Here is a 23,858-nt window from a genome sequence, read left to right as displayed (position 1 = left end):
AAGAATGGAAAAAAAAAAATATCCAATGTACTCACTACTGATATGTAAACAGGTACACAGCTGCGTGAAAGGTAAAATGCAAATACAGACCAGCAAGGAGGAAAGGAGGGGAGAGGGATGGAGGGTGACTGGCGGAATCTTACCTGATGTGCACAATGTGAAGGTGTTTGCCATGCTCCGGGTGAGGGGGTCAACTACACCTTGAACTTCACCTTAGAACTGAAAACAGTGTAACCTAAATATGTGTACCCTCACATTAATTTCAAATTTAAAAAAGAAAAGAAAAGAAGGAGCTATTAAAACTGATACCACAGAAATACAAATGGACACCTGTATGCACTCAAACTAGAACGTCTAGAGGAAATGGATACATTTTTGGAAACATACCATCTCCCAAACTTGTATTAGGAAGAAACTGAAATCCCAAACAGACCAATAAATGAATAACAAGATTCGGTCAGTGATAGAAAAGTTTCCCAATGGAAAAAAAAAAAAAAAAAGCCCCAGACCAGAGAGATTCATAGCCAAATTCTATCAGATCTACAAAGACTTGATATCCATCCTACTGAAACTGTTGCTTAATATCAAGAAGGAGAAAACCCTCCCTAACACTTTCTGTAAAAGTCTAGCAGGTCGATTAGTTCTAGAGTTCCACTTAATTCCAGTGTTTCTTTGTCTGATACTCTGATACCAAAGCCTGGTAATGAGGTAACAAAAAAGAAGCTGCAGAAATAAATAAATAAATAAGACTTCACATTTTTGAAAATTTCTAAACTGCTAAGGACCCAAAAATGCCCATGTCGCATAAGTGTTCCCAAACACTATAGACTGGAGCAACCACAGCTTGATTCCAAGAGTTGGAATCAAGGAGCCTTATCCCCAAGGAAGACATCACAATTTGGACACCAAGGGACCATTACTTCAGTCTAACCCCCACTTTTTATTGCCAAATAATGTGCATAACACCTGTCACTTCCCCGCACACCTCTCGGAGCTTCGCCCACTAAATCTTCACTAGCACCTGGACAGGGGTCTCTCAGAGTGTACAGTTTGCTGTACACTTGCTGTACAGTTGCTCTCTCCTGGGCCCAGACTATAGTTTGCTTTTTTAAAGCCCAGATGGTGCTAGAATACCCTTCTTTGTTCATGATGAGGCTATTTTTATATTCTTTACATTTATTAACTAAGCTCTGAAGAAGAAACATAGGCATGAATATCAAAAATAGAATACTAGAAAATAAACTTCAGCATTTGGGGAAGTCTCTTAAGAAAGCAAAAGTAAGCAGGGCTTCCCCAGGACGGTGGGCTCGCCCAGCACGCTGCGGGTAATGACAGTGGCCTTGTCTCCCCACCACCATTTTTTCACTGAAACCCTTGTCCTGTCTCTGGAGCTAACAACAGCACCAGAAATTTGGAGTTTGTTATTCCCTTACACTCTTCTGTGTTTTTGTATCTGAGACAGTGGTGCGTGAGTTGTTGGTTCACCTGTCCTCTCATACTACAGAATAAATTGACACTTTTCTTTCTCCATTACGAGATTCATCCTGGTTTAAATCCTAGTTCTGCTGCTTACTACTGTGTCCCTGACCGAGTAGTGAAGTCTGTGTCCCGTGCCCCTCAGCCATAGCATGAGGCAAAGGAAACTGAGTCTCCATGGCTTATGCGGCTTGCCTCAACCACAGGCCCAGTGCCGAGCCCTGCGGCTGCACAGCAAGTGCCCTGTCGGGGTCGCTTCTCCACCTCCCACAATTCACAGCTCTCTATGGCAGTGGGTGACCAATGGCACCTGTTGTATTGATCCGAATTTTATGCTTTTTTACAAATACCTAATTTTCCAACAGTGCTAATCCTATGTGAACCAGGTACTTCTTAACAAATATTTTAAATTTCATGAGAATGGTCTTTCGTGACTGTGGGAAAGAGACATAAATCACGGATGAAGGAAACCACGTCTGAGAACTGGCGTCCCTGAGAAGGGATGCTCGGCCATGCACAGCACGGGGAGGGTGTTACAGGGCAGCTGTTGCCATCGCATCCAGACCAAGGGTCCTCGGTGTGGATTCTGATAAGATGTGGGCAGGGCTGGCACGTCCAGCTGTGCTGAGATGTCCCAGGAGCTGTGACCCCTCCTAGTGTCTGTGGAGCCACTAAGAGTTGGGGCAGCTCAGAATTAGGGAGGGAACTGGATGAAACATGCCTGACCTCTCTTTCCTTCTACCCCTGACAGCCAGTGGCTGCCTCCCCCAGGGGAATCTGACTAGCAGTGGGCGGGTGGAGGGCGCCCCACCAACCCCAGAGAGGGTCAGCCTTCAGGGGCCAGAGCAGGGCAGCAAGGTGACACGGACTGGCACAAATCCTTCTTTCCAGACAGGAAAAATCATCCTCGTTCTGTTAGGGATCTATTTAAATACTATTACTATTTTGTTTCTTACCAGGTTATTAATGATATCCTTATAAGCCAGGAAGAGGAAGAAAAAAGCAAAAAGAAAAAGAAGAGAAGGGAAAAAAAGATCAAGAAAGCCAAAAAAGAGAGGCAAATGAACGTGACAAAGGAAAAGCTTAAGGTAAGGAATTTGTTCGGAATTTTAGAAATTTGGTTTTATTTTCTGGCTAATGATTTCTTTTCTTTGTGTGGTGTAGTTGCGGTCATTTATTTCATTATTAACGTAACCATTTGGGGGTTGTTTTGTGTTGATTGGTTGATAGATAATTTATTGCCACCTTTTCTGTGACTTATAAATGATCTATTAGGATAAATCATGGTTTCAACAACTCAGATACGTTTCATTTTTATTCACATGTGTGAATAATATGCTACTTTCATTTTCTTTGAGAGGGAGAGAAAGTGACTTTTATTTAATCTACCTATCGGGGAGATCTGGGGAAAGGGCAGGGTGATAAATGGTAGGTAGATCTTGAACAGGGGCTACACACTCATAGACCTACCAGACTGGCAGGCAATGGACATGTTTAACTGATATTGAAGACAACCTTGTAAATCAGGTGGAAAACCGTACCTGGGAGTATTATAGGGAGTGGTGGGGACTATGGAAATTTGGAGAGATTACAAACCTTTTTTATTTCTCATTATTATGGGTACCAAACAGTTGTATATATTTATATCAGATACTTTGAATTTTCATTCTCAAAATAAATCATCCCCCTTTTCTCTCCTCAAGGATAGAGAGAAGGAAAAATGTTTGACAAACCAAGTAACCACTGGAAAGTCAAAAATGCCCGTATCTAATTTAAACATGTGTCCATTCAAACTTAGCATGTAACGTTGACATCTTGGATATATTTTAACAGAAGTATTTTTTCCCAGAGGAAATCAGAGTTTGCACAATTTAGACCAGGCTTTCCCTTGTGTGGTGGGGCCGAAGCTGAGGTGGGTGGGTGCCCCAGGTGCCTTTTCCTTGAGAGCAGCAATCGAAGGATCTTCAGCCTGCAGGGGAACTGTACCCTGTCCAGCCACTGTGTGCTCTCAGCATAAACTCTTTCTATGGGGAGTGGGGCTCAGGCCTGAAGATGGCATGATCCTAAAATGGGACTAAGTTCAGAGTTGCAACCACATACCGTTTCATGGCGGACCAAAGTCTAGTCTGAATCAACTCTGAAGAGCGGATCCTTAAAGATTCAGACCTGCTGTGACTCTAATCTGGATCACCTCTCCAGAGCGGGTCCCTCAAGGTCAGGGTCCCACTGTGCCCCTGTTCAGACTGAGACCCAGCACTAGCCCCGGGGGGCAGCAGCCACACGCCTTGTGTCTGAGCACGGTTCTGACACCAGAATTCACTGAATTCACTCAGACTCGTGAATTCCTCTGTAGCAGAAGCAACTCGACAGGGTCCAGCAGGCTGCGTCTAGGAACTCTGGTGCCATGTCACAGTGAGAGAGAAGAGGGACAGACTGCACTCAAGCAGGGCGAGCCACCTGAGTCAGAAGTTGTGAGCCATGGAGAAAGGGTGATGATGGATATAAAACGACAGCACCCGAAGCTGACAAATGCAAGGTGTGCGTGATGGTGATAAAAACCAGTGGTTTCTCTAGATAACCCCTGGCCTGGTCATGGCTGGCCAGCTGGGGTGCTCATCCCTCCCATGTGGCTCGGCTCCTGCTCCCTGAACAGCAGCAAACCTTCCATCTGCTTCTCTCTGTCTCTGTGGCTTCCTTCACTAGGTCCCATAGTAGTTCACTGCATGAACAGAAGAGAGAGGCTTGCTGCTCATTTGGAGTGCACCCCAATCTGCGGGTAGTGGATGCTGAGATGGGCCCCTCAGGGCCCCTCTAGGACCAAGGGACTCAATTACCCAGCGACCCAGAATGGCATTGTGGACAGCTCCCACCTAAGTCCTCCCCAGAACTGCTTTGTTCTAAGGGAACATCTCCAAGTGAGGTTACAGCCCTCCTGGGGCAGCCCGAATGCAAAGATGACACGTGTTAGTACCAAACCTGGCCCCTCACCTGCCTGGGCAACCCTCAGGGTCCTCCCTGCAGGAGCAGGGGCGGCTTTCTTGTGATCGTGTCACGATTCAGCTTCCCCCTCTGCCCAGGGCTGCTTCCCTCACTTCCATCCTTATGGGTGGGGTTCCTGGTGGACCCCCCGAGTGTCTCTAAGGAATCTGGCCATGAGACCACCTTTTCTTCCTTATAGGTGGTGTTCCCTGTGGACACTCCGATTGTCTCTATGGAACCCGGCCCTGAGACCACCTTTCCTTCCTTATGGGTGGGGTTCCTGGTGGACCCCCCGAGTGTCTCTAAGGAATCTGGCCATGAGACCACCTTTTCTTCCTTATAGGTGGTGTTCCCTGTGGACACTCCGATTGTCTCTATGGAACCCGGCCCTGAGACCACCTTTCCTTCCTTATGGGTGGTGTTCCCAGTGACCCCCTGAGTGTCTCCAAGGAACCCGGCCCTGAGACCACCTGCTGCCTTATTATTTTCCTATAAAAAGTTCTAACTTGTTCAAGAAACAAAACTTACTCAATATGGTTAATGTTTTAACATTCTCTTCTTACTCCACAAGACAATTTGAATAAGTGCCCAGGAATAAGGAGAATTAGAGGAATTTTAATTTTATTCTAAGCATCTCTTCTTCTAAATATGCATGAGGGAGTTTTACACTTGCAAATTAGAAACCCACTGTTAGTGAAGCTTGTTCCATAGAAATCTGAAATTGCCAGCTACACAATCTGGTCTTTGTTGGGTGAAGGTATTTTATTAACTAGCTATTAAAAAGTCACTTAGTAATGAACAGTTTCGAACAAAAAGCAAAGTTTGAGAATGTCAGTATTTATGAAGTTCTTGCAAATGAAGGGGAAAATCTTTTTAAATTACTTAGAAATAAAATTTTTTATAAAAAGCACAAATCTACAAAATGACAATGTGATTTTTTTTTTTTTTTTTTTTTGTAGAGACAGAGTCTCACTTTACGGCCCTCGGTAGAGTGCCGTGGCCTCATACAGCTCACAGCAACCTCCAACTCCTGGGCTTAAGCAATTCTCTTGCCTCAGCCTCCCGAGCAGCTGGGACTACAGGCGCCCGCCACAACGCCCGGCTATTTTTTGGTTGCAGTTTGCCCGGGGCTGGGTTTGAACCCACCACCCTCAGTATATGGGGCCGGACAATGTGATTTTTAAAAGAAGAAATGATAACCTCTAATAAAAACGGACGTATCTAAATCGTGTTGCTGCAGTTCTTAGAGATCAATTCTGGAATTAATCCCAGAACATCTCAAATCACTCCTGAGACCAGCTGTTTGGGATCCGTGTGTGAGAATTGGTGTTTTGACCTGTACAAATCATCTCTACTCATTATGGTTAGAGGGCAAGGCGGGGGAGCAAGGAAGGTAGATCTGTGTTATTTGAGTAGACACTGGCTTATCCCTAAACTTCTCACAGTGGCCCAGCTATGTGATTATTCTTTGGATCTTTTTTTAATTGATCACGTAATAATCAATAGCCAGTCCTATATATATATAATCCCAGATAACTTGGGAAAGTTGTCATACAAAAAAGCACATAGAATTATCTGAATATTTCAAGTAACCTCTTTCGATGGAAAATAGACTGTTTTCAAAGAGTCAGACAGGTAGAAAGTTGAAATTTCCCCAAGTCTACGAGATAGTTACAAATTAACATAAATAGTAAAAAGAGTTCAAAAGAAGTCGTGAGAGCTATTGGGTGTTTCGGTTGAATTTCACAATGGATCAATGTCTCTGCTTGAATTTCCAATTCATTATAGGGCTGGTGAAGTAAGAAAGAGCAGGACGGTCCCGGCAGAACTCTGCAGTTGTGCACAAGGCCATTTTGAAATAAAATATTTGTGATTAATAATCCTGCATTTGTTTGATCATTTCATCAAGAAATTTGGCAAAGCAATTTAACATGAGAAATATGAAAGTTTTTAATTGCTTATACACGTCTTTCTGGAGACCCTGCATCCTGAGATGCTCAAAGACAAAGAAAACAGATCAATCCGGGAATTTCCGTCTTCAATTTAGGGCCAGTGGAAGAGAAAATATAAAAGCACAGTAAATGCATTCAAAAGCGAGCTTCAGAAAAGTAGTCTCTTACCCACAGGCAAGAAAACGAGTCTCTACCTAAACGTCACACCTTGTATTACACAAGAATTAACTCAATTGAGTCATGGACTTAAATATAGAATTATGAAACCTTGGAATGAAAACATAGGGAGAAGACCTTCAGGATCCAGGGCTAGGCAAAGAGTTAGACTGGACACTAAAGGCAGGATCCTTTAAAGGAAAAATTAATAAATTGGACCTCATCAAAATTTACTCTGTGAAGGCCTGGTGAAGAGACAAACTAGGAGAGAATGTTTAGAAGCTTATCTGAGAAAGGACTAGTACCTAGAGTATATAAAGAACACTCAGAATGTAGCAGTTAAAAAAATAGTCTTCCTCTTGAGTCCTTGGTTTTAAGTCCAAAATTGTTAAGGATCACAGATAAGGAGCGTCCCTGCCAAGAGCCCTTTCACAGAAGAGAAAGCTGCTGCCAGCATTTTCTGCAAACCAATAGCAGTCCTACAAATGTGCTTTCAATATGGATGTAATCTCATTTGCTCCAGAGTTGCACAGACATCACGTTGGCTTTAAAAACAAAAACAACAGAAGTGGAACACTGTGCACTCCATCTTTACAACTGTGCTCCCTGTTATTTTTCAAGCCACGTATCAAATGCCATTTGGAACTATTTAAAGTGGTTTTGACTTGTCATAACACATGATCACATGAACACTAAAGAGTCTTCTCTAAACTCACTCCAGCCATAAAATGACTAAACTTAGCGTTAAATTCTAGAGAGACCCTTGGTCCTACATGTGTTTATCTACAGCACCACCACCCACATATCTGACCACAGCACCGCCTCGCCTGTCCCCAAGGACGATGGCTCCACAATGAACCATGGAGCCGACCACATTCTTTAATTTATTTTAGGGCATTTCAAGCCAAATTTTGCACACCTTCACAAAGTGTGCTGTCAGGAGGGAGGATGCCTTCATGGGAATGGGCATTGAGCGTGTGCTGTGTCCACTGAAAGGCAGATGTGAACCCAGGAGCAACGTGGCTTCTGAGCTGTAGTGAGAGTAGAGGCCTTCAGCCGGGAAACAGGGTCCCTGTGGTTAGAGCTCCTGAAATTGTATGGAAATTTAAGGGAAAGTATATTCTTCTGGGGAAATGATGGAGGAACTTGCTTCATGTTTTCAAAGGATCCTTCTCTATAAAAAAGCTCAAAAACCACCCCTGCTTAGAAAAGGATATATTTGGTTGCATGGGAGAAGGGCCCTGGGAAGCATTGCAGATTCAGAAGACAGTGATGATCGCTAAGGGCTGGAGGTGACAGGGGGCTTCACGGAGGATGTGGGGTGCCAGTTAGGAGACTCTTCCAGGAGTCTACACAGATAACCCAAGTCTCCCCATGTTTCCTCATCTCCACGGTTACCTCCTGGCCATGAGGCACTGTGGCATCCCAGGGACAGCCTCACCAGCTCCCAGTCGATGCCCCGCCCCTTACTCTACAGTCTGCTCCCCACAGACTGGGAGACCAGAGAAGGAAGCTGGGGCAGAGGCAGTCGGGAGGGTCTTTACAGAGGGGCGGCCCCTGGTGTCAAACATCGCAGGAAAGTCAAGGAAAAGGCTTGAGAAACAAGCGTGGTCAGGTCCTCCAGGGAGACAGGACCCAGAGGGTGGGAATACGCTGGGTGCACATCTCCTGCGTGTCCTTTTGAGATGACATGTGTATAAGCAGGTTCATTATGAGATAAGCGTCTCCAAACTGTGGAGGCCGCGCAGTCCCCGGTCCATGAGCTGGAGACCCAGAGAAGCCGCTGGTGCAGGCAGCTCACGAGCCTGAGAGCCCAGGAGCCAGGGGCCTGTGGCGGCCTGAGAGCTGAGCCCACGTGGAAAATGGGGTTTGTTCCTCACCGCCGTAGTAATAGCCAAGGAGCTGCCTCTGACAAAAATGAAACACCAGATCCCATCTCTTCAGACCCGGACGTGGACCTCTCGGCTCTGCTGTTTCTTTTGTGTGGGACAGAATAGCACAGCCCTCAGAAGCCCTGAATGGCCCTGGGTTCCCCGCTGCAGACGGAAATGTAGGAGAAAACGGGAATGATGCCTCACGGGCAGGCTCTGAAATAGCTGGGGGGGTGCTTGGTTTCTTTTTTTTTTCCTTCAAGTTAAATTACAGGAGCTATCGCTTTTATGTTAAAGTAGAGTTTGTAGCCATGAAAGTTTCAGAACTGGTTTTCACTTCCGAACCTGGAGAAGGGGGCTCTGCTTCTCTTTCATCAGTTCAGTGAGATGGAATCAGGCTCCTGGAAGTCTCTGCTCGACCCCTGCCCCACGCCTAGGACAGACCCTGAGGGAAGGAGCAGGTAATCTGAAGGTGCCGAGTGATTAGTTTGACATTTGAACTTGTGTGTTAACAGATATATGCCAAAATGTATACCCTCGGTTCTGAAAATTAACAGTCGCAGCCCTGTTTGAATTTTTCCGCGTACCTTCCCGTGCGAGATGTCAGCCATCCCTCAGCAGCCCACTTCAGAGGCCTGTTTGGGACACCAGAAAATTTCCAAAAGAACCTGCGTGCACTTGGGTCGCTCTTTAAGCCAGGCAGGAAATTATTTTAATCGTTAGCATTTGAGAAGGCATGCAGTTTATCTCTGCCCTCCTAACTTCATTGTGAGTACTGAGGATAAAATTCCTGACAGTGAAACCTCTCTTTGAAACATTCCTCCGTATTTTTAACTCTGTGTCCCTCAGTCTATCTCACGGGCTCTGAGTAAGAAGAGTTACAAATACCCTGCAGGCAGCATGTGTCTGTGTAGCGCGAAGACAAATTTCACACAGTAGACCATTACTAAAAGTTGTCTGTTTCAATAAACGGGCTTTATACCTGGGCAGTAGCCTCCCTTATCTGTGGTTTTACTTTCCAAGGTTTCAGTACTCATAGTTCAAGGGTGGCCCAAAAAACATATTAAATGAAAAATTCCAGAAATAAACAATTCATTCGTTTTAAACTGAGAGCCATTCTGAGTCGTGTGATGAAATCTCTGGCCCTCCTGCTCCAACCCACCCGGGACATGAATTCTCCCTTTGTGCAGTGTCTCCCCACCGTGCACACCACCCACCGTTACTGCATAAATGGGGCCTCAGCACTGTCCTCGGTTTCAGGGACGCAGTGGGGTTTTTGGAATGTGTCCTCCTTGGGTACAGGGGAGCTTCTGTAATCCACACATTAGATAGAAATGCCTCCATCAGTTGGTTTCTACTGGACAACAGTTTTGTCCTGAATATTCTGTATCCAACTGGGCCTTGAAGACAAAGCAGGCAGCTGATCTGGAAGCAGCTGCTCTCTGAAGAAAAGCTTTCTGTGTGGCTGGGCGTCTCAGTAGTCCCGAGGACCCAGCAGGCCAAGTCTCAGTGCTGCTAATTGTGATGTTGGAGGTGTCCTAGAGAGAGCAAGGCCCAGATGACTGGAGCCATGGAAATGACTCAGTTTGCAGGAAAGGAGAAGAAAGTTAGATACTGAAAGCCGCAGAACATGGCATGCTGGTGTGGCCAAGCACCAGGGGACAGTTAGTACCTGGACTCAGCGTTCAGGGAGGTCTGGATGTGGCGATCACCTCTCTCACTAAACCACCTTGGCAGAAGCAAAGGGAAAGACGTGCATAGGCCTGAGGGTGGCTGGCACAGATGAGAGTCGGGCAGGCACAGGGAGGAACGCTGGCACGTGATGAGCTCAGGGGCCCTGAGAGCCCCTGGAGGCTCCTGAGCCTGGTGAGACTCAGCACTACCTGGGCTGAGACCGAGTTGAGAACAGGTGTCTTTCCCACCTGCTGCTGGGTGGCCGGCGCCTCCCAAGCAGCTCAGAGTCTGTACCAGGGACACTGTGCTCTTCAGCATCTGGGGACAACGGCTCCACACACCACTGTATTCCAGTAGCTGTAGTTTCTTCTAGTGCGTGTTAGAAAACCAGCAACACATCCACGGTGGCTGCTCCACAGTATCAGAGTCTGTCTTTAAGGAGCATAAAGTGTGTGGGGGGGGGTGGGGGGGGATAGTCTGTGTCCAAATCAGCAAACAAAAAGTATAAATTATTTAAAGAAACAATGATTCTGGTGGTCATGGATTCTCAGATCTGGCAAAATCCGCTATGGGGGATGCAGGGAAGTATTGTGACACACCGCAGGCCGCGGCAGCATCGCAGGACCCTGGTGATGTCCCTGGGCACCGTGGACTACACCTTCACTTCCGGTGTCAAAGCACAGAGTCAGGCTTGGAGCTGCAATTCGCAGACTGGACATGCAATTTTTTCAATTGAGATAAAATTCACATGACACAAAATTAACCATTTTGAAGTAGACAGGTCAGCCGCCTTTAGTGCACTTCCGTTGTCGTACAGCCATCACCTCTATGTAGTTCCAGGATGCGTTCCTCCCCCCGCCAAAGGAGACCCTGTACCCATTAAACAGTCCCTCCCCACTCACCCCTACCTACCTCCAGCCCTGGCAACCACTCATCTGCGGCTCGGGTCATCCATAAAGGGGCCTTGTGCCCTCACTCAGCTTAACCCTTTCAAGGTGCACACGAGTTGTGGGGTATGTCAAGGGTGTGTCCGTGCTTCATCCCTTTCTGTGTGGCTGGGCGTCTCAGTAGTCCCGAGGACCCACTCTGTGGGGACCTGAATGCACCCCTGTATCCATGGACCACATTTTGTTTATCCTCTCAATGAGGGATCAAACTTTCTCTATTCTCGTTTCATCCAAAGAATGTTTGTTAAATGCCTGTTGCGTACGGAAGGTACCAGACTCCAGGTCTGTCGGGTGTGTCTGTGTCAGCACCCTCTCTGTGTGCTGAGGAAATGCATGCTGAGCCTAGGAAGTGACTATCAGGGCAGTGGGCAGTGGCAGGTGCAAGGGCTGCAGAAGCAGACTGGGTCCTGGCCTGCAGCCATGCCTGGGAGGGGGCTGGCCTTTGTCTCTGGGGGATGGAGCCTCTGGGGAGCTCTAAACAGACCCCTCTGTGGGGCTTCAAAGGAGGAGGTCCTGAGGCCTGCCACGAGCCCCTGCTAGCAAGAGGGGGGAGACCTGAGCTGCACAACCTGGGAATAAGGGCCAGAGAAACGGGACTGGGATGGGGTGGGAGCAGAAAAGGTAGAGTTTAGGGCTTGCTTGGAAAAAGGAGAAAGATGTCGGGATCCGAGGCACAGGCACTGTACGAGCCCCAGGACCTGCAGCACACAGGGTTTGGAAGCCATATCCCAGGGCCTGACACTGGAGCCCAGGACAGGGGGGCACTTCAGGGGCCAGAGTCATGGGAGGCTCCAGCAGCTGCCCAGGGAGAATTCTCACATTGTCTGATTTTCTACTCCTCCTCTAAGCTGTGCAGAGTGTACACAGCATAGTTAGAAACTCGTGGTTGTAATGCAGACCAGCCCTGTTCCTTAAGCCCTTTCTGAGGGTGGCGATAGCCATGACATTGAACATCAGAAACCTGACATTGTTGCCTAAACGCAACATGGGGGTGTTGCGAGGCCAGGCTCTCACTACTGGGAGCAGGTAGACCTGGTGACCTGGGGGTACTGGGGTGCCGTGCTGGGGGCTCCGAGCAGAGCTGTGGCCTGTGCAGGCAGTGGTGGCACCGTAGTCTCCCCCTCAGTGCACAGAGTCATCAGTAGGAACTGAGGACAATACGGTCAGGCTGCTCTGTGGTGGGAAGGCAGGAGGCCTGGGACAGGCTAGCTAGACCCCAGCTCCAGGAAGGAAGCAGGGCCCCAGCTGGGCCAGGACCAGGGCTCCAGGCTCGGGGAAGGAATAGGGACACAAGCTATGGCACTTACAGAAGCCTAGAACTGGCAGGTGGGGACGCAGAGCAGAGGACAGGGAGCCACTCCAGAGCCTAGTTATGGGAAGGTGGTGGAGGCAGCCAGACAAGACTCATGCTGGAGACTGAGCCTTAGAGCAAGGAAGGAACCAGAACATGAGGGGACAGGACCAAAGCGAGACATGGGTTGCCACAGGGAGGCCACTGAGAATGGAGAGGCAGCTCCAGCAGGGGACGCCGCCGTGAGCCTGGACCACCCACACCCCGCTTGGTGGACTCAACTCTTCCTGCTCAGACAAGCCGGGGGGAGCTGCTGAAGGGACAAGCCCCGGGCCTGCGTGACATAAACCGTAGTCATGGCAGTCGTAACGTACGCGCCTTTTCAATCTGGTCTTGACAGATTAACTGTGCCTGTAATTAACAAAAATATTATTCTGCTTTGAACAGGAAGAAGAAGAGGAATGGAAAATGTCACCAAGTGTTTTCTTTCCTACAATGGAGGAAGGAAATAACTTATACAAAGGTCAGTCCAGAGAATATGCGTGGTCACTGAGCCGTCACTGTGTCTCCCCACCGTGTGTGGGGAGGAGCGGACGTCCTGCCGTGACAGGCCACGAGCATATAATTGGTAAAAGATAGAGACATGTCAGGATGAGCACGGAGTCGAAACCGGCATCCTTTCTTGAGCCCTAAAACTTCAGCTGAACGTTCTCATGTTCAATGACAGGGAAGAAAAATACTTCCTAGATTGTTTACATTAAGAAAATTGGTACCGTGTGTACGGCAGGGTAGTCCTGTCAGACTGGCGTGTGCCTGAATTCTAACGCGGCAGGCTTCCGTCAGCTGTTCAGCGTAATCAGCAGGGCTACAACCTGCCTGGGTCTGCAGGCGTGTGAATTGGTCTTTCAGGTATTTCCATTATGATTTCCTGGAACTATTACCCAATTCCTCTGGCTCTACTCCACCCTCAGGATAAATCCCAGCACGGAGTGACCTGGAGGATGACCCTGGTCATTATGCTATTGTGTAAGTTCCTGAAAAATGCCCTGCAGACGGGAAGTAGGATGTTTCCCAGTGTCAGTTGTCCACCTGCCTCCTCCCAGGCCTGGTCTGGTCTAGGAGGACCGGTTCTATTCTTGACTTTATGTTTTTTTTAAATCGACTCACTGTTTTCACCCCAGTAAATCGAGTCTCATCCTAAGCTGTAATGTCGACGTTGCTATAGGTTGGACGAGCTAACTATAGAAGCCAGGACTGTGTGGCACCACTGAGAATGCTCTCACAAACTGCTGGTGGCAAGGGTGCCACACTGCAGAGAGCAGGACAAGGGTGAGAGCCCAGAGACATGCGGACATGGCAGGATGCGTCAATGGCTTTCACTGAGTGGAAAGGAGTTCAGAGTGGGGAACTAGCATTGATCAGGTGCCCAAGACAGCTAGCATAGCGTTCCATGGTGATCTCATTTAACATTCACTACAACCGGGAGGAGTAGACGTGGCCCTCCTCACTTCAGCAGACACCAATGATGGCCTGCTGGCCTCCCAGGTGGCCTGCTGGCATCAAGCCCAACACCACCATGCAGAGCAGTTGCTGTCAAAACATCTGTGCACTGGCATATTCATTCAACAAACATCGAGTGTCTCAAGTGTATCAGGTACAGTGTCAGCCTGGATGATGCCAGGACAGTACCTGCCACCAACTGTTAGGCCTAGGCTAAAGTGCAAAAATACCAACTCCTGGCAAATTCCTGGGCTGCAAGCCCTCAACAAAATGGAGTAAGTCTGGTTCACTCCCAAGATAGATGGGAAAGTACTCGCAAACTTCTTGCTTAACTAACTCCCTGGGAAACAAACTGACCATCCCCAGACTGACCTTTAAACAATACCAGGTGAAAAGAATACTGGAACTAAGATGTATGGGAAAATATTAAAACAAAGATGTATGATGTTTAGCTAACCACAAAATTCTGCTTCTGCACGATGCTTGCTTGATACCCCACCCAATTGCACCTGGACAGCCTACGTGCCAACCAGGATGCAGATCAAGCCTTAAAAACCTGACTCTTTAAGCACTCGGGGCTGCTCTCAGAAACGCTGTGTTGGGACACTGAGGCAGTCACCGGCCGGCTCTTCAATAAAAGGACTCTGCTGTAAATTTGGCTTGTTGGAAGTGTGGTCTTTGTGGTCTTTGTGAACACAGCCCAACAAGCTGATGATATGAGCGGTATCACAGCAGCGGATGGGGTGGGGAGACTGGCATAAACTGGGCAGTTTATGTAAATTAGGATGGCAGCAACAGAATCGAGTGAGCTGAGCGGGGAGTTCCCACAGTCCACACTGTGGGGTCACAGGCCTGGCTGGGGCATCCAGAGCTCAGGTGCAACGTTTAAGAAGACCTTGCTTCCCATGTCATCCAGGGGTCCTCACAGCAGCCCTCATTTGCTTCATATCTTCAAGTAATTCCCAGCCGTCAAACACAACAGCTACCGTACTGGTTGTTTTCTTCTGGAGACCTCCCTGTGCAGCCCCGTTGGCTCCTGTGGGCCTTCCGTGGCCTCTGCTGAATTCTTACCACTCCTGTGTTTCAGTGGAGCTCATCCTGCAGAATGCACCAAGAAGGGTCAAAAAAGACAGGTTCTGTGGGTTTGTTCCTCAGGTGAATTTGAGTGCGAGTAGGAACAAGTGCATTTCCTTACTACCAGTAATAACCCCCATTCATAAGTGCAAGTTGCACGTACATCTGTCTGTACAAAGGGCAGGCTTACCTGCCGTGTGCGTCTGAGTGTTGCTCTGCGCTCACACTGGTGACAGCCTTGTCTGGGTGTCATTCTGTGCTCACACTGGGTGACAGCGTCACCTGGGTGTCGTTCTGCGATTACATTGGGTAACAGCCTTGTCTGGGTGTCGTTCTGCACTCACACTTGGTGACAGCCTCATCTGGGTGTCGTTCTGCGCTCACACTCAGTGACAGCTTCCTCGGCCTTTGGGAGGCAGGTCCGCTTCTCTTCTCACAAAACTCTGTGAAGAGGGTGAGGCATGGGAGGAAAGGCAGAGAGAGACAGAGCCTGCCCCACCGTGCTAGGAAGTCAGAAACTGACATCCCAAACTGATGGGTCAAGAAAGCAGATGAGCATGGGCTGGAGACAGTAGGAGCTGCACACAAAGGCCAGCAGGGAGCTGGACTGTCCACACGCCCCTGTGGGTGCCCTGCCTTCTCCCACAAGCCACTTACCGCAGGATGTGGGCCTGTGGCCACCATGTCCCTGCAGCAGGTGCCAAGTCCGTGAGGGCAGGGCCTCCCTTCCCCTCACTCCCAGGGCAGCGCCTGGCCCAGAAGTGGGCTGGGAAGTCAGACTTGAATAATGGAATATATTCCATGTGTTCTTTAATCAGCGAATGGATTTAGGAAACTGGGTGAGCCAACTGGCAAGTAGGTAGGTGGGCAATTTGTTTAATTATAATAATTTTAATACTTTGTTTAAGATGACGTGTACATATTATTTTGATAAAAACAACAATTAATTTGGGGAAAATCTAATGTTCCCATGGGAAGGCACGTGCTTCATGGAACCTGCCAACCGACCCCAAAGCTCTTAAAACCATCCACCCTTCTCATCTAACATCACTTTCCATCAAGGCGGAAAAAACCAAGCAGTGGCCTCCAGAGCACAAGCCCCAAGCGCCAGTTTCCAAGCCGGATGCTGTGGTGCTGAGTGTTATCTGCCAGGTCTTTGGTAACTTAAAGAAATGAAATGTCTTCTTTTTAGAATTCTTTTCTTAAAAATCAATGGTTTTTCCTTTCAAATAAAACATTAGCATTTTAATCACTAAGATTATCCCCCACCCGCCCTGCTATCACCCCCACCCCCACCCCCACGTGTGAAACTGCCTTGGCCTTGCCTTTCACATTCCCGGGATAAAAGCTCTTTCTCTGCTTTAGGGGAGAGCGAGGCAGTGGTTGCCCTTTGAGGGCCGTGAATAGCTTCCTGCATTTATAAATGCCCATGAAATCCTTGAAGGGATTGAAAAGTGCCCTGCACAGAAGTGTCATGAGAAAAGTGAAGTCTGGGTGGAAAACTCAGTCCATTGAACCATCTAGTGGGGAAGTGGCAAAGCTGCCCCACAGAGCTTCATTTTAAAATAGAGGCTGGGTTCCAGCGCAGGACTGTCTCCACAGAAATAATCATGGCCTGGTGGCCTTCCTGTTAAATATTCTGCATCCCTTTCATTATTAAATTCTTTGTTTCTTGATTTTAGTGAATCTATCTAGTAAAAAAAAAAAAAAAAAAAAAGTAGCTTTCTGTAAATAACAAAGCTATTTTGCTTAAAATATCTTAGTGTAACAGGTAAGTATGGTCTAAGATTTGCTGATCCTACAAGGGTGATATCTGTTTGAAAAGAGTTATTAGTAATCAGTGTGATGTGACGCATCTGAACCTGTTGTAGTATTTTCAGGGGAGAAAGTTTGAAATTCCAAACACGTGAAAGGAAGCATTGGCTCTTTTCCCCGCATGTTCCTTCTATGTCTTATTCTTACATCCCGAAGTTGTTCAGTTTAAGCTTAGACATTTCAGAAAGTACTGAAAAGGAGCGATTATCTCCAAATGAAGACATGGGAAACCAGCTGGGCCTGTGGTGCACACCTGTCTTGCAAGCTAACCACAAAATCCACCTTCTCAGACTCAAGGAGGGAACTTTCCACTTAGTGACGTAGGATATTTCGCCCATCACTGGAATGCTACAGGTGATTCCTGCACGCTGGCTTCATGGCCGTCAGGAAGGACTGGGTCAGAGGAGAGACATTCAGCCCAGGCCGTCCACCTGCTCCCGTGTCCCCACTGCAGCCTGTCAGCTTCTCCCTTCGGCCCTCACACCTTGGTGCTGGCTGGCACTCAAACTTCAGCCTCACCTCTGAGCTGCCCTCGGAGCATGATCTGAGGAACGCTGAGGAAGCAGATGGGTGCCTCTCCCCCCACCCTCTGCCCCCACCTGTGCTCTGTGCTCCAATCCCTGGACCACTTCTCACGTGGCCTCCCTGTCAATAAATGCATTGACTGTATGGAAAATTTACCACCATTGTGATTTATCTGTGGTCTCTCATAAGTCACATTAAGTATTCTAGAAGAAATTTGGGTCCTTTCGGCATCATTGTTTTCAAAAACCTGCCTGCCCAACCTTGTGTCACCATGGGCTGAGCCGTCCATGTCTTCGTGGCTGAGACTGTGGTCAGCCCCACCCAGGGCACAACCCCCTTTGGACCCACTAGTCTCCAGACAGGCTCTGCTCTAGCTGACACCTGCCAGCCGTGCTGCCTGTAGCCTGTCCAGAGAGTAGAGTGGGCCCATGAGGGCAGACGGCCGGTTCTGCCCAGAAAGCCCCTCTCATGTCGCTGGTGTCAGCGTCTGCAGCCACTGGACGCTGTCTGAGAACTGGAGTTGTATTTCCATGTCCCTTCCTCCTGCAGTGGTCCTGTCCCTTGTGGTCCTGACCACCCTAATATGGCACAATCGCCGGACCCCGGGGACCCACAGGTTCCTTTTTGCTAAAACATCTGCTTTGGGGCACAACCGTTTCCTGTGCAGCAGCTGACCTGTGTGGTTCCTCTGGCCCAGGGAGGTGGAGATTGTCACTAAGACCAGCTCAAGCCTTCAAAGCTCTGCTCTCGGGGGGATGGCAGTGACGTTTGGGCTTAACTGGGATCTTCGCATATTTTATTCTATTTGCCCTTCCCCTATCAGTATGAGGAAGAGGGTATTTTTATTTCTCAAAAAAAGAAATCAGGCTTAACACGGCTGTCACCTGCTAAGGTCCATGGCTGATCCCAAACTGCAGCCCTTGCATCGGGCTATGTGGACCAGTCAGGCGTTAGGTGGCCAGAGCCCTCAGTACGATAGCCTTGCCCGTGTGTCACAATGTTGTCACCGTTTCCCCGTCCCTCCAGGACTCCACCTAGCTTCTCCCAGATCAGATTGTATTATGTCTTGTCCCCCACTTCCATTGCTCACCCCTTTGGCAAGTTCCCAGTCCCCTGCGGTTTATGCTGAGATTCACCCTTCCCTTTCTTGTTAGTTTGTCCGTGTGACTCTCCTCTGGTTTACTGCAGAAGCCAGAGATGTGCTCTGTGCCTGGGACTTTCCTCCCAGTGTTGAGTTTAAGCCCCGCCCTCTCCTTTCCTGGTCACTCACGTGGGCCTCGGTAATGCTGAGGAACCCCTGTCCACCTATGACAGCCCCTGCGGGGGAGGCCCTATTCTTTCTTCCCAGGCTGTAGCCCTTGTCTGGCAGAGGTCAGGCGCCCCTCCCTGTGCCCCGGGTCCCTCCATTGCCTTCCCACACTGGAGGTCGCCACAGCCCTACCGTGACTTCCCAGTGAAATAGACAAACTGGGTGGTGGTTGTCAGTTTGGTGAGTTCTAGCAAATTTCCTTCACATTCTGAGTAAAGATTCCAGGAAGAGACCTCATTTCCCAAGCCGGCAAGTCTTGTCTTCCCAAGGGTGATTCTTCCCAAGTCATACTTCGAGGATCCAGTTCCACACCTCGGCATGTGTTTAGAATTTCCCTTCTAAGAAATGAGCTCATTTCAATTTACTTATTTAAGTGATAGGACATTATTCTTATTTTTTTCTAAGGTCAGCTTTCTTGACCATCCTCCTATCCACCAGGATAAGGCAAAAGGGAAATTTAAAATACATGTGATGGCTCGGCGCCCGTAGCACAGCAGTTAAAGCGTCAGCCACATACACCAAGGCTGGCGGGTTTGAAGCCAGTCAGGGCCTGCTTAAACAACATTGACAACTGCAACAACAAAATAGCAGGTGTTGTGGCGGGTGCCTGTAGTCTCAGCTACCTGGGAGGCTGAGGCAAGAGAATTGCTTGAGCCCAAGAGTTGGAGGTTTCTGTGAGCTATGATGCCATGGCACTCTACCAAGGGCATCATAGTGAGACTCTGTCTCAAAAAAAAAATAATAAAATATGTGTGATTACAAAAACATCCAAAAAGCAATTCAAAAACATAGCTGTTGACTTAGGGGAAAGTAATGGATACTTGTGTGTTTAGTTTTGTCTGTTTTATAAAAGGGAGCAAGGATAAATTACTAGAGAGAGTTCAACAGGCAACAAAATCTTTCATATTTTAGTGAATCATTGGAATAATAAAAGTAATTCAAACATATTACAAAAAGAGTAGCCCATAATATAATCCTGCCATTGACATATCGTTTTTACATGGTTATAGTCCTAGGATACTATTTGTATAATGCTTTTTTACTTGATATTTTCACATTAGCAATTTTCTTCTTTAAAGACAGTATCCAAGCACATGCATGAATTTCATCCCTTATTTTACTTAAGTTTTATTCTATGCAATAAGATGTAAAGTTACATTCATGTTTATATTGCGATAACTGTTGTCATTAACCAACATGTTGAAAAGGTTCTTCATTTTCTTTTTCTTTGTCCTTCTGGAGTATAGACATATGGATGAATAGAGATGAATCTTGGAATTTCCCTCAGGACTGTGATCGAGAAATGATCAAAGAGGAGAAACGGAAAGAATTAGAGTCAGAGCTAAGGGTGCAGGTATAGCTGCATTTCTGTCACAGTAATGCCAAGTCATCTACTGCCATGATTGTGCTTCTTTACAATTTCCTATCGATGACCTACCTTCTAATTGCACATAGAAACACAGGGTATGCAAAGTCACCTAAAAGTAGTATGTTCTGTATTCTCCTAGGTTGATGAGTTAATGAGACAAGAACTAAAAAACTTAAAACTAGCTGTGAACAGAGAAAGGGAGTATCCGCTCAAGGCAGAAAGGAAGAAAGGGCAGGTGAGTAGTGAATGAGCATGGGTGGGGGTGGGTTCAGTTGTGACAGTGGCACATCTCAAGGGCTTCCTGTGGCCTCACAGGGAAACAAACTTTCCTTTGGTAAATTTAATCAGTCCACCATTCAGCCCTCAGGAAGTGTCTTCATAAATGAGATAGATCCAACTGTGCGATAATGACCACCCATAGCCCTGATCAGCTGCATCTTGCCCCCACAGGTAGGGCGAGAACTGTCAAGCCACTGCACATGCCCAAATCCTACCCTCTCTTCCTGAGTGGAGTGGTCTATAGGGGGTCATGGCAGTGAGCAGGTTCTGTAAGTGGAGATCATAGAGGAAAGAATCAGATGAACTAAATCATAAGTCACTGCTAATCCTCAGTGGTTTATTTTTTCATAGAGATGTTGGGAGTGATGGTTTGGTTTTATTTTATTTTTATTTCAATAGATTTAGAGGGTATAAGTGGAGAGCTTTGTATAGTGATGAAGTCTGGGCTGTTTGGGTTTCCAGCACCCAAATAGTGTGCACTGGACTCAACAGGTGGCTTTTCATCCCTTTCTCCCCCATCCCCTCCCTCTGAGTCTCCAGTGTCCATTATGTTCTTCTGTATACCATGCTTACCTGTAGCTTAGCTCCCACTTGTGAGAATGTGCAGTATTTGGATTTTTGTTCCTGGGTTCCTTCACTTAGGAGAAAGGCCTTTAGGTCCCTCCTCACAGTGGCTTAGAGGAGCTAGCCACATCAGAGCACGTGGGCCCCTACCTCTACCTTTATCCCAGCCTTGCCTGCCATCCAGACCAGCACCTCCAAAGCAGATGGCTAAGACTTCCTCTCATGGGGAAGCTTTGCTTCTGTGATAGTTCTCCCCAATTCCATGGCCTATCCACTTTTCCTATGATTCACGCATTCTCTCTAGGCGTTTTTCACACATTGAGCTGCATTAGCATCTAGTTTTGTCAGTTCGATGTCATATGGTCTCTTTAGGATGACTCTACCTTGTCTGTTCTGTATTGATGTGGTTTAACTCTGAAGGCAACTTAATTCTCATACCTCTGTTCTGAAGGTCCATCGCTGTCATCTGATAACACTGATTTGACAACTAACAGCCATCTATAGATGAAAGTACCTTCACAAGAACTCTGGACTCCAAGTGTGGGGATGTAGTTGGGGCACAGAAACTCCAACTACATCTCTTATGCGTTGGAGAGAATAAGAAGTTTCACTTCACCCAGGTCACCCCTCTCCAAAGCCCACACATCTCCTAGGCCCACTAGTTCTCCCTTGAAGGGAAAGAACATAGAAGTGAGCATCTGCTCTCACCACAGACCCCACCAGCACCAGGCCCACTCGCCTGTGGATTCCAACCCCGCAGGCCTGTTTACAAACTGTGACGCCAGGCCCACCCACAAAAATCAGCAGCACCAGAAAAGAGTCAAAGTGTATCACTACCAAAAGTGCATCAAATTATGAGGAAGACAGTGAGAGAAGAAAAAAAGAACCACAAAGCAAAATATAAAAAAATAACAAAATGGCAATAGTAAGCCCTTACCTATCAATAATTACTAACTATGTAAATGGATTAAACTCACCAACCAAAAGATACAGAGTGGCTGAATTGGTTTTTAAAAGAACACTATCCAACCATATTCTGCCTACAAGTGAATCACATTAGATTTAAGGGCACATATAAGCTTAAAGTAAGGGGACAGAAAAAGATATTTCATGAAAATGGTAAGCAAAAGACAGCAGAGGTGGCTATACCTATGTCAGATAAGATAGTCAAGCCAAAAACTGTCACAAGAGACCAAAACAATCATTACATAATGACAAGGTCCATTCAATAGGACACACACACATGTATGTATTACATATAAACATACATATATACACACACATATATACGTAAATATCCTTCATAAAAACACCTAAGTATATAAAGTTAATATTTATATTATATATATAATATATATAATATATATTATAATAATATATAATATTTATAGTATATAAAGTATATAATATTTATATTATATATTATATATAGTATATAAAGTAATAATATTTATATTATATATATATATATCTGAAGGAAGAAACAGACAATAATACAATAATAGTAGGAGACTTTAATATTCTACTTTTAATAATGGCTGTATTATCCAGACAGAAATTACCACAGACTTGAATAACACTGCAGACTAGTGTCCCTAACAGTTATTCTACTCAATAGCAGCAGGACATACGTTCTTCTTAAGTACAGAGAACATTCTTTTGGGTATTCTTCATATGCTAGATCACAAAACAAGTCTTTTTTTTTTTTTTTTTGTAGAGACAGAGTCTTACTTTATGGCCCTCGGTAGAGTGCCATGGCATCACACAGCTCACAGCAACCTCCAACTCCTGGGCTTAAGCGATTCTCTTGCCTCAGCCTCCCGAGCAGCTGGGACTACAGGCGCCCGCCACAACGCCCAACTATTTTTTGGTTGCAGTTCAGCCGGGGCCGGGTTTGAACCCGCCACCCTCAGTACATGGGGCCGGCGCCCCACCGACTGAGCCACAGGCGCCGCCCGCACAAAACAAGTCTTAATAAATATGAGAAGATTGAAAACATTCCAGATAACTTCCAACCACAATGAGATGAAACTAGAAATCAATAAAAAGAAAGGAAGATGAAGAAGAAATGTAGAACAATTCACAAATACTTGGAAATTAAACAGCACACTTTCAAACAACCACGGAGTCAAGGAAATAATCTAAAGGAGAATAAGAAAACATCTCAAAACAAAAATGAAAACACAGCATACAAAACTTTACAGCATGAGCAGTACTAGCAGGGAAATTTATAGCAATAATGCCTGCCGTAAAAAAGAAGAAAGATCTCAAATAAACTACTTAACATACCTCAAGGAACTAGGAAATCGAGGCGGCACTAAACCAAAGTGTTCCCAAAGCATAAGGAAGGAAATAATAAGATTAGGGCAGAAATGAGAATAGAAAATAGAGAATAGAAAAAAATTGATGAAACTAAGATTGGTCTTCTGAAAAGATTTTAAAAATTGGCAAAATTTATGCTCGACTAAAGAAAAAAGGAAAAGTCCAAATAAATAAATTCAGGAGTGGAAGAGAACACATTACCACCAGTGTCCCCCAAATAAAACAGATAATGAAAAACCGTTACTAATAATTATACACTAACAAATTGGATAACCTGTAAGAAGCAGATGCATTTCTAGAAACTTATAACCTACCAAGACTAAATCAAGAAGAAACAGGAAGTCTGCCAAACCAGTAAGAAATCAAAAACCTTCTTGGGATCCTGGGACACAAAATAATATTGGGGAAAAATTGTGGAAACCCCATAAAATGTGCATTTTTATTGATAATATTGTGCCAATGCTGGTTCCTTAGTTGTGGTAAGACGTTAATAGGGAAAACTAGGTGAGAGGTACACAGGTCCTCCCTGTACCAAGTTTGTAACTTTTTTGTAAATCTAAAATACTGTAAAGTTAAAAGCTTCTGTTTGCAAATGACATGATTGTCCATGTAGAAAATTCCAAGGAATTCTAGAAAGAAAGTTCCAGAAACAGTGACTCCAGCAAGGTTTCAGAATACAGAATAAACACCAGCAATGAACACATAGACACCACAATTAAAATGTAATGTCATTTTACGTCACTCAAAAAATGAAG

At 46.3% G+C, this 23,858-nt stretch overlaps 1 protein-coding gene across 1 annotated transcript in view; it reads left to right on the top strand.

The window, feature by feature from the left end:
• IQCA1 (IQ motif containing with AAA domain 1) overlaps positions 1–23,858 on the top strand; it is a 164,955-nt gene that overhangs the window by 88,836 nt on the left and 52,261 nt on the right. The window contains exons 8-12 of the mRNA XM_053596990.1: positions 2,436–2,564; positions 12,794–12,869; positions 19,817–19,923; positions 20,078–20,173; positions 21,595–21,600. Of these exons, the coding sequence (XP_053452965.1) occupies positions 2,436–2,564; positions 12,794–12,869; positions 19,817–19,923; positions 20,078–20,173; positions 21,595–21,600 (414 nt within the window). The remainder of the gene's footprint in view (positions 1–2,435; positions 2,565–12,793; positions 12,870–19,816; positions 19,924–20,077; positions 20,174–21,594; positions 21,601–23,858) is intronic.

This window comes from Nycticebus coucang, chromosome 7, assembly GCF_027406575.1.
Source record: "Nycticebus coucang isolate mNycCou1 chromosome 7, mNycCou1.pri, whole genome shotgun sequence".
Taxonomy (NCBI): Eukaryota; Metazoa; Chordata; class Mammalia; order Primates; family Lorisidae; genus Nycticebus; species Nycticebus coucang.
Note: the sequence above shows the minus strand (reverse complement) of the source record. Positions and strands in the feature narration are given on the sequence as shown.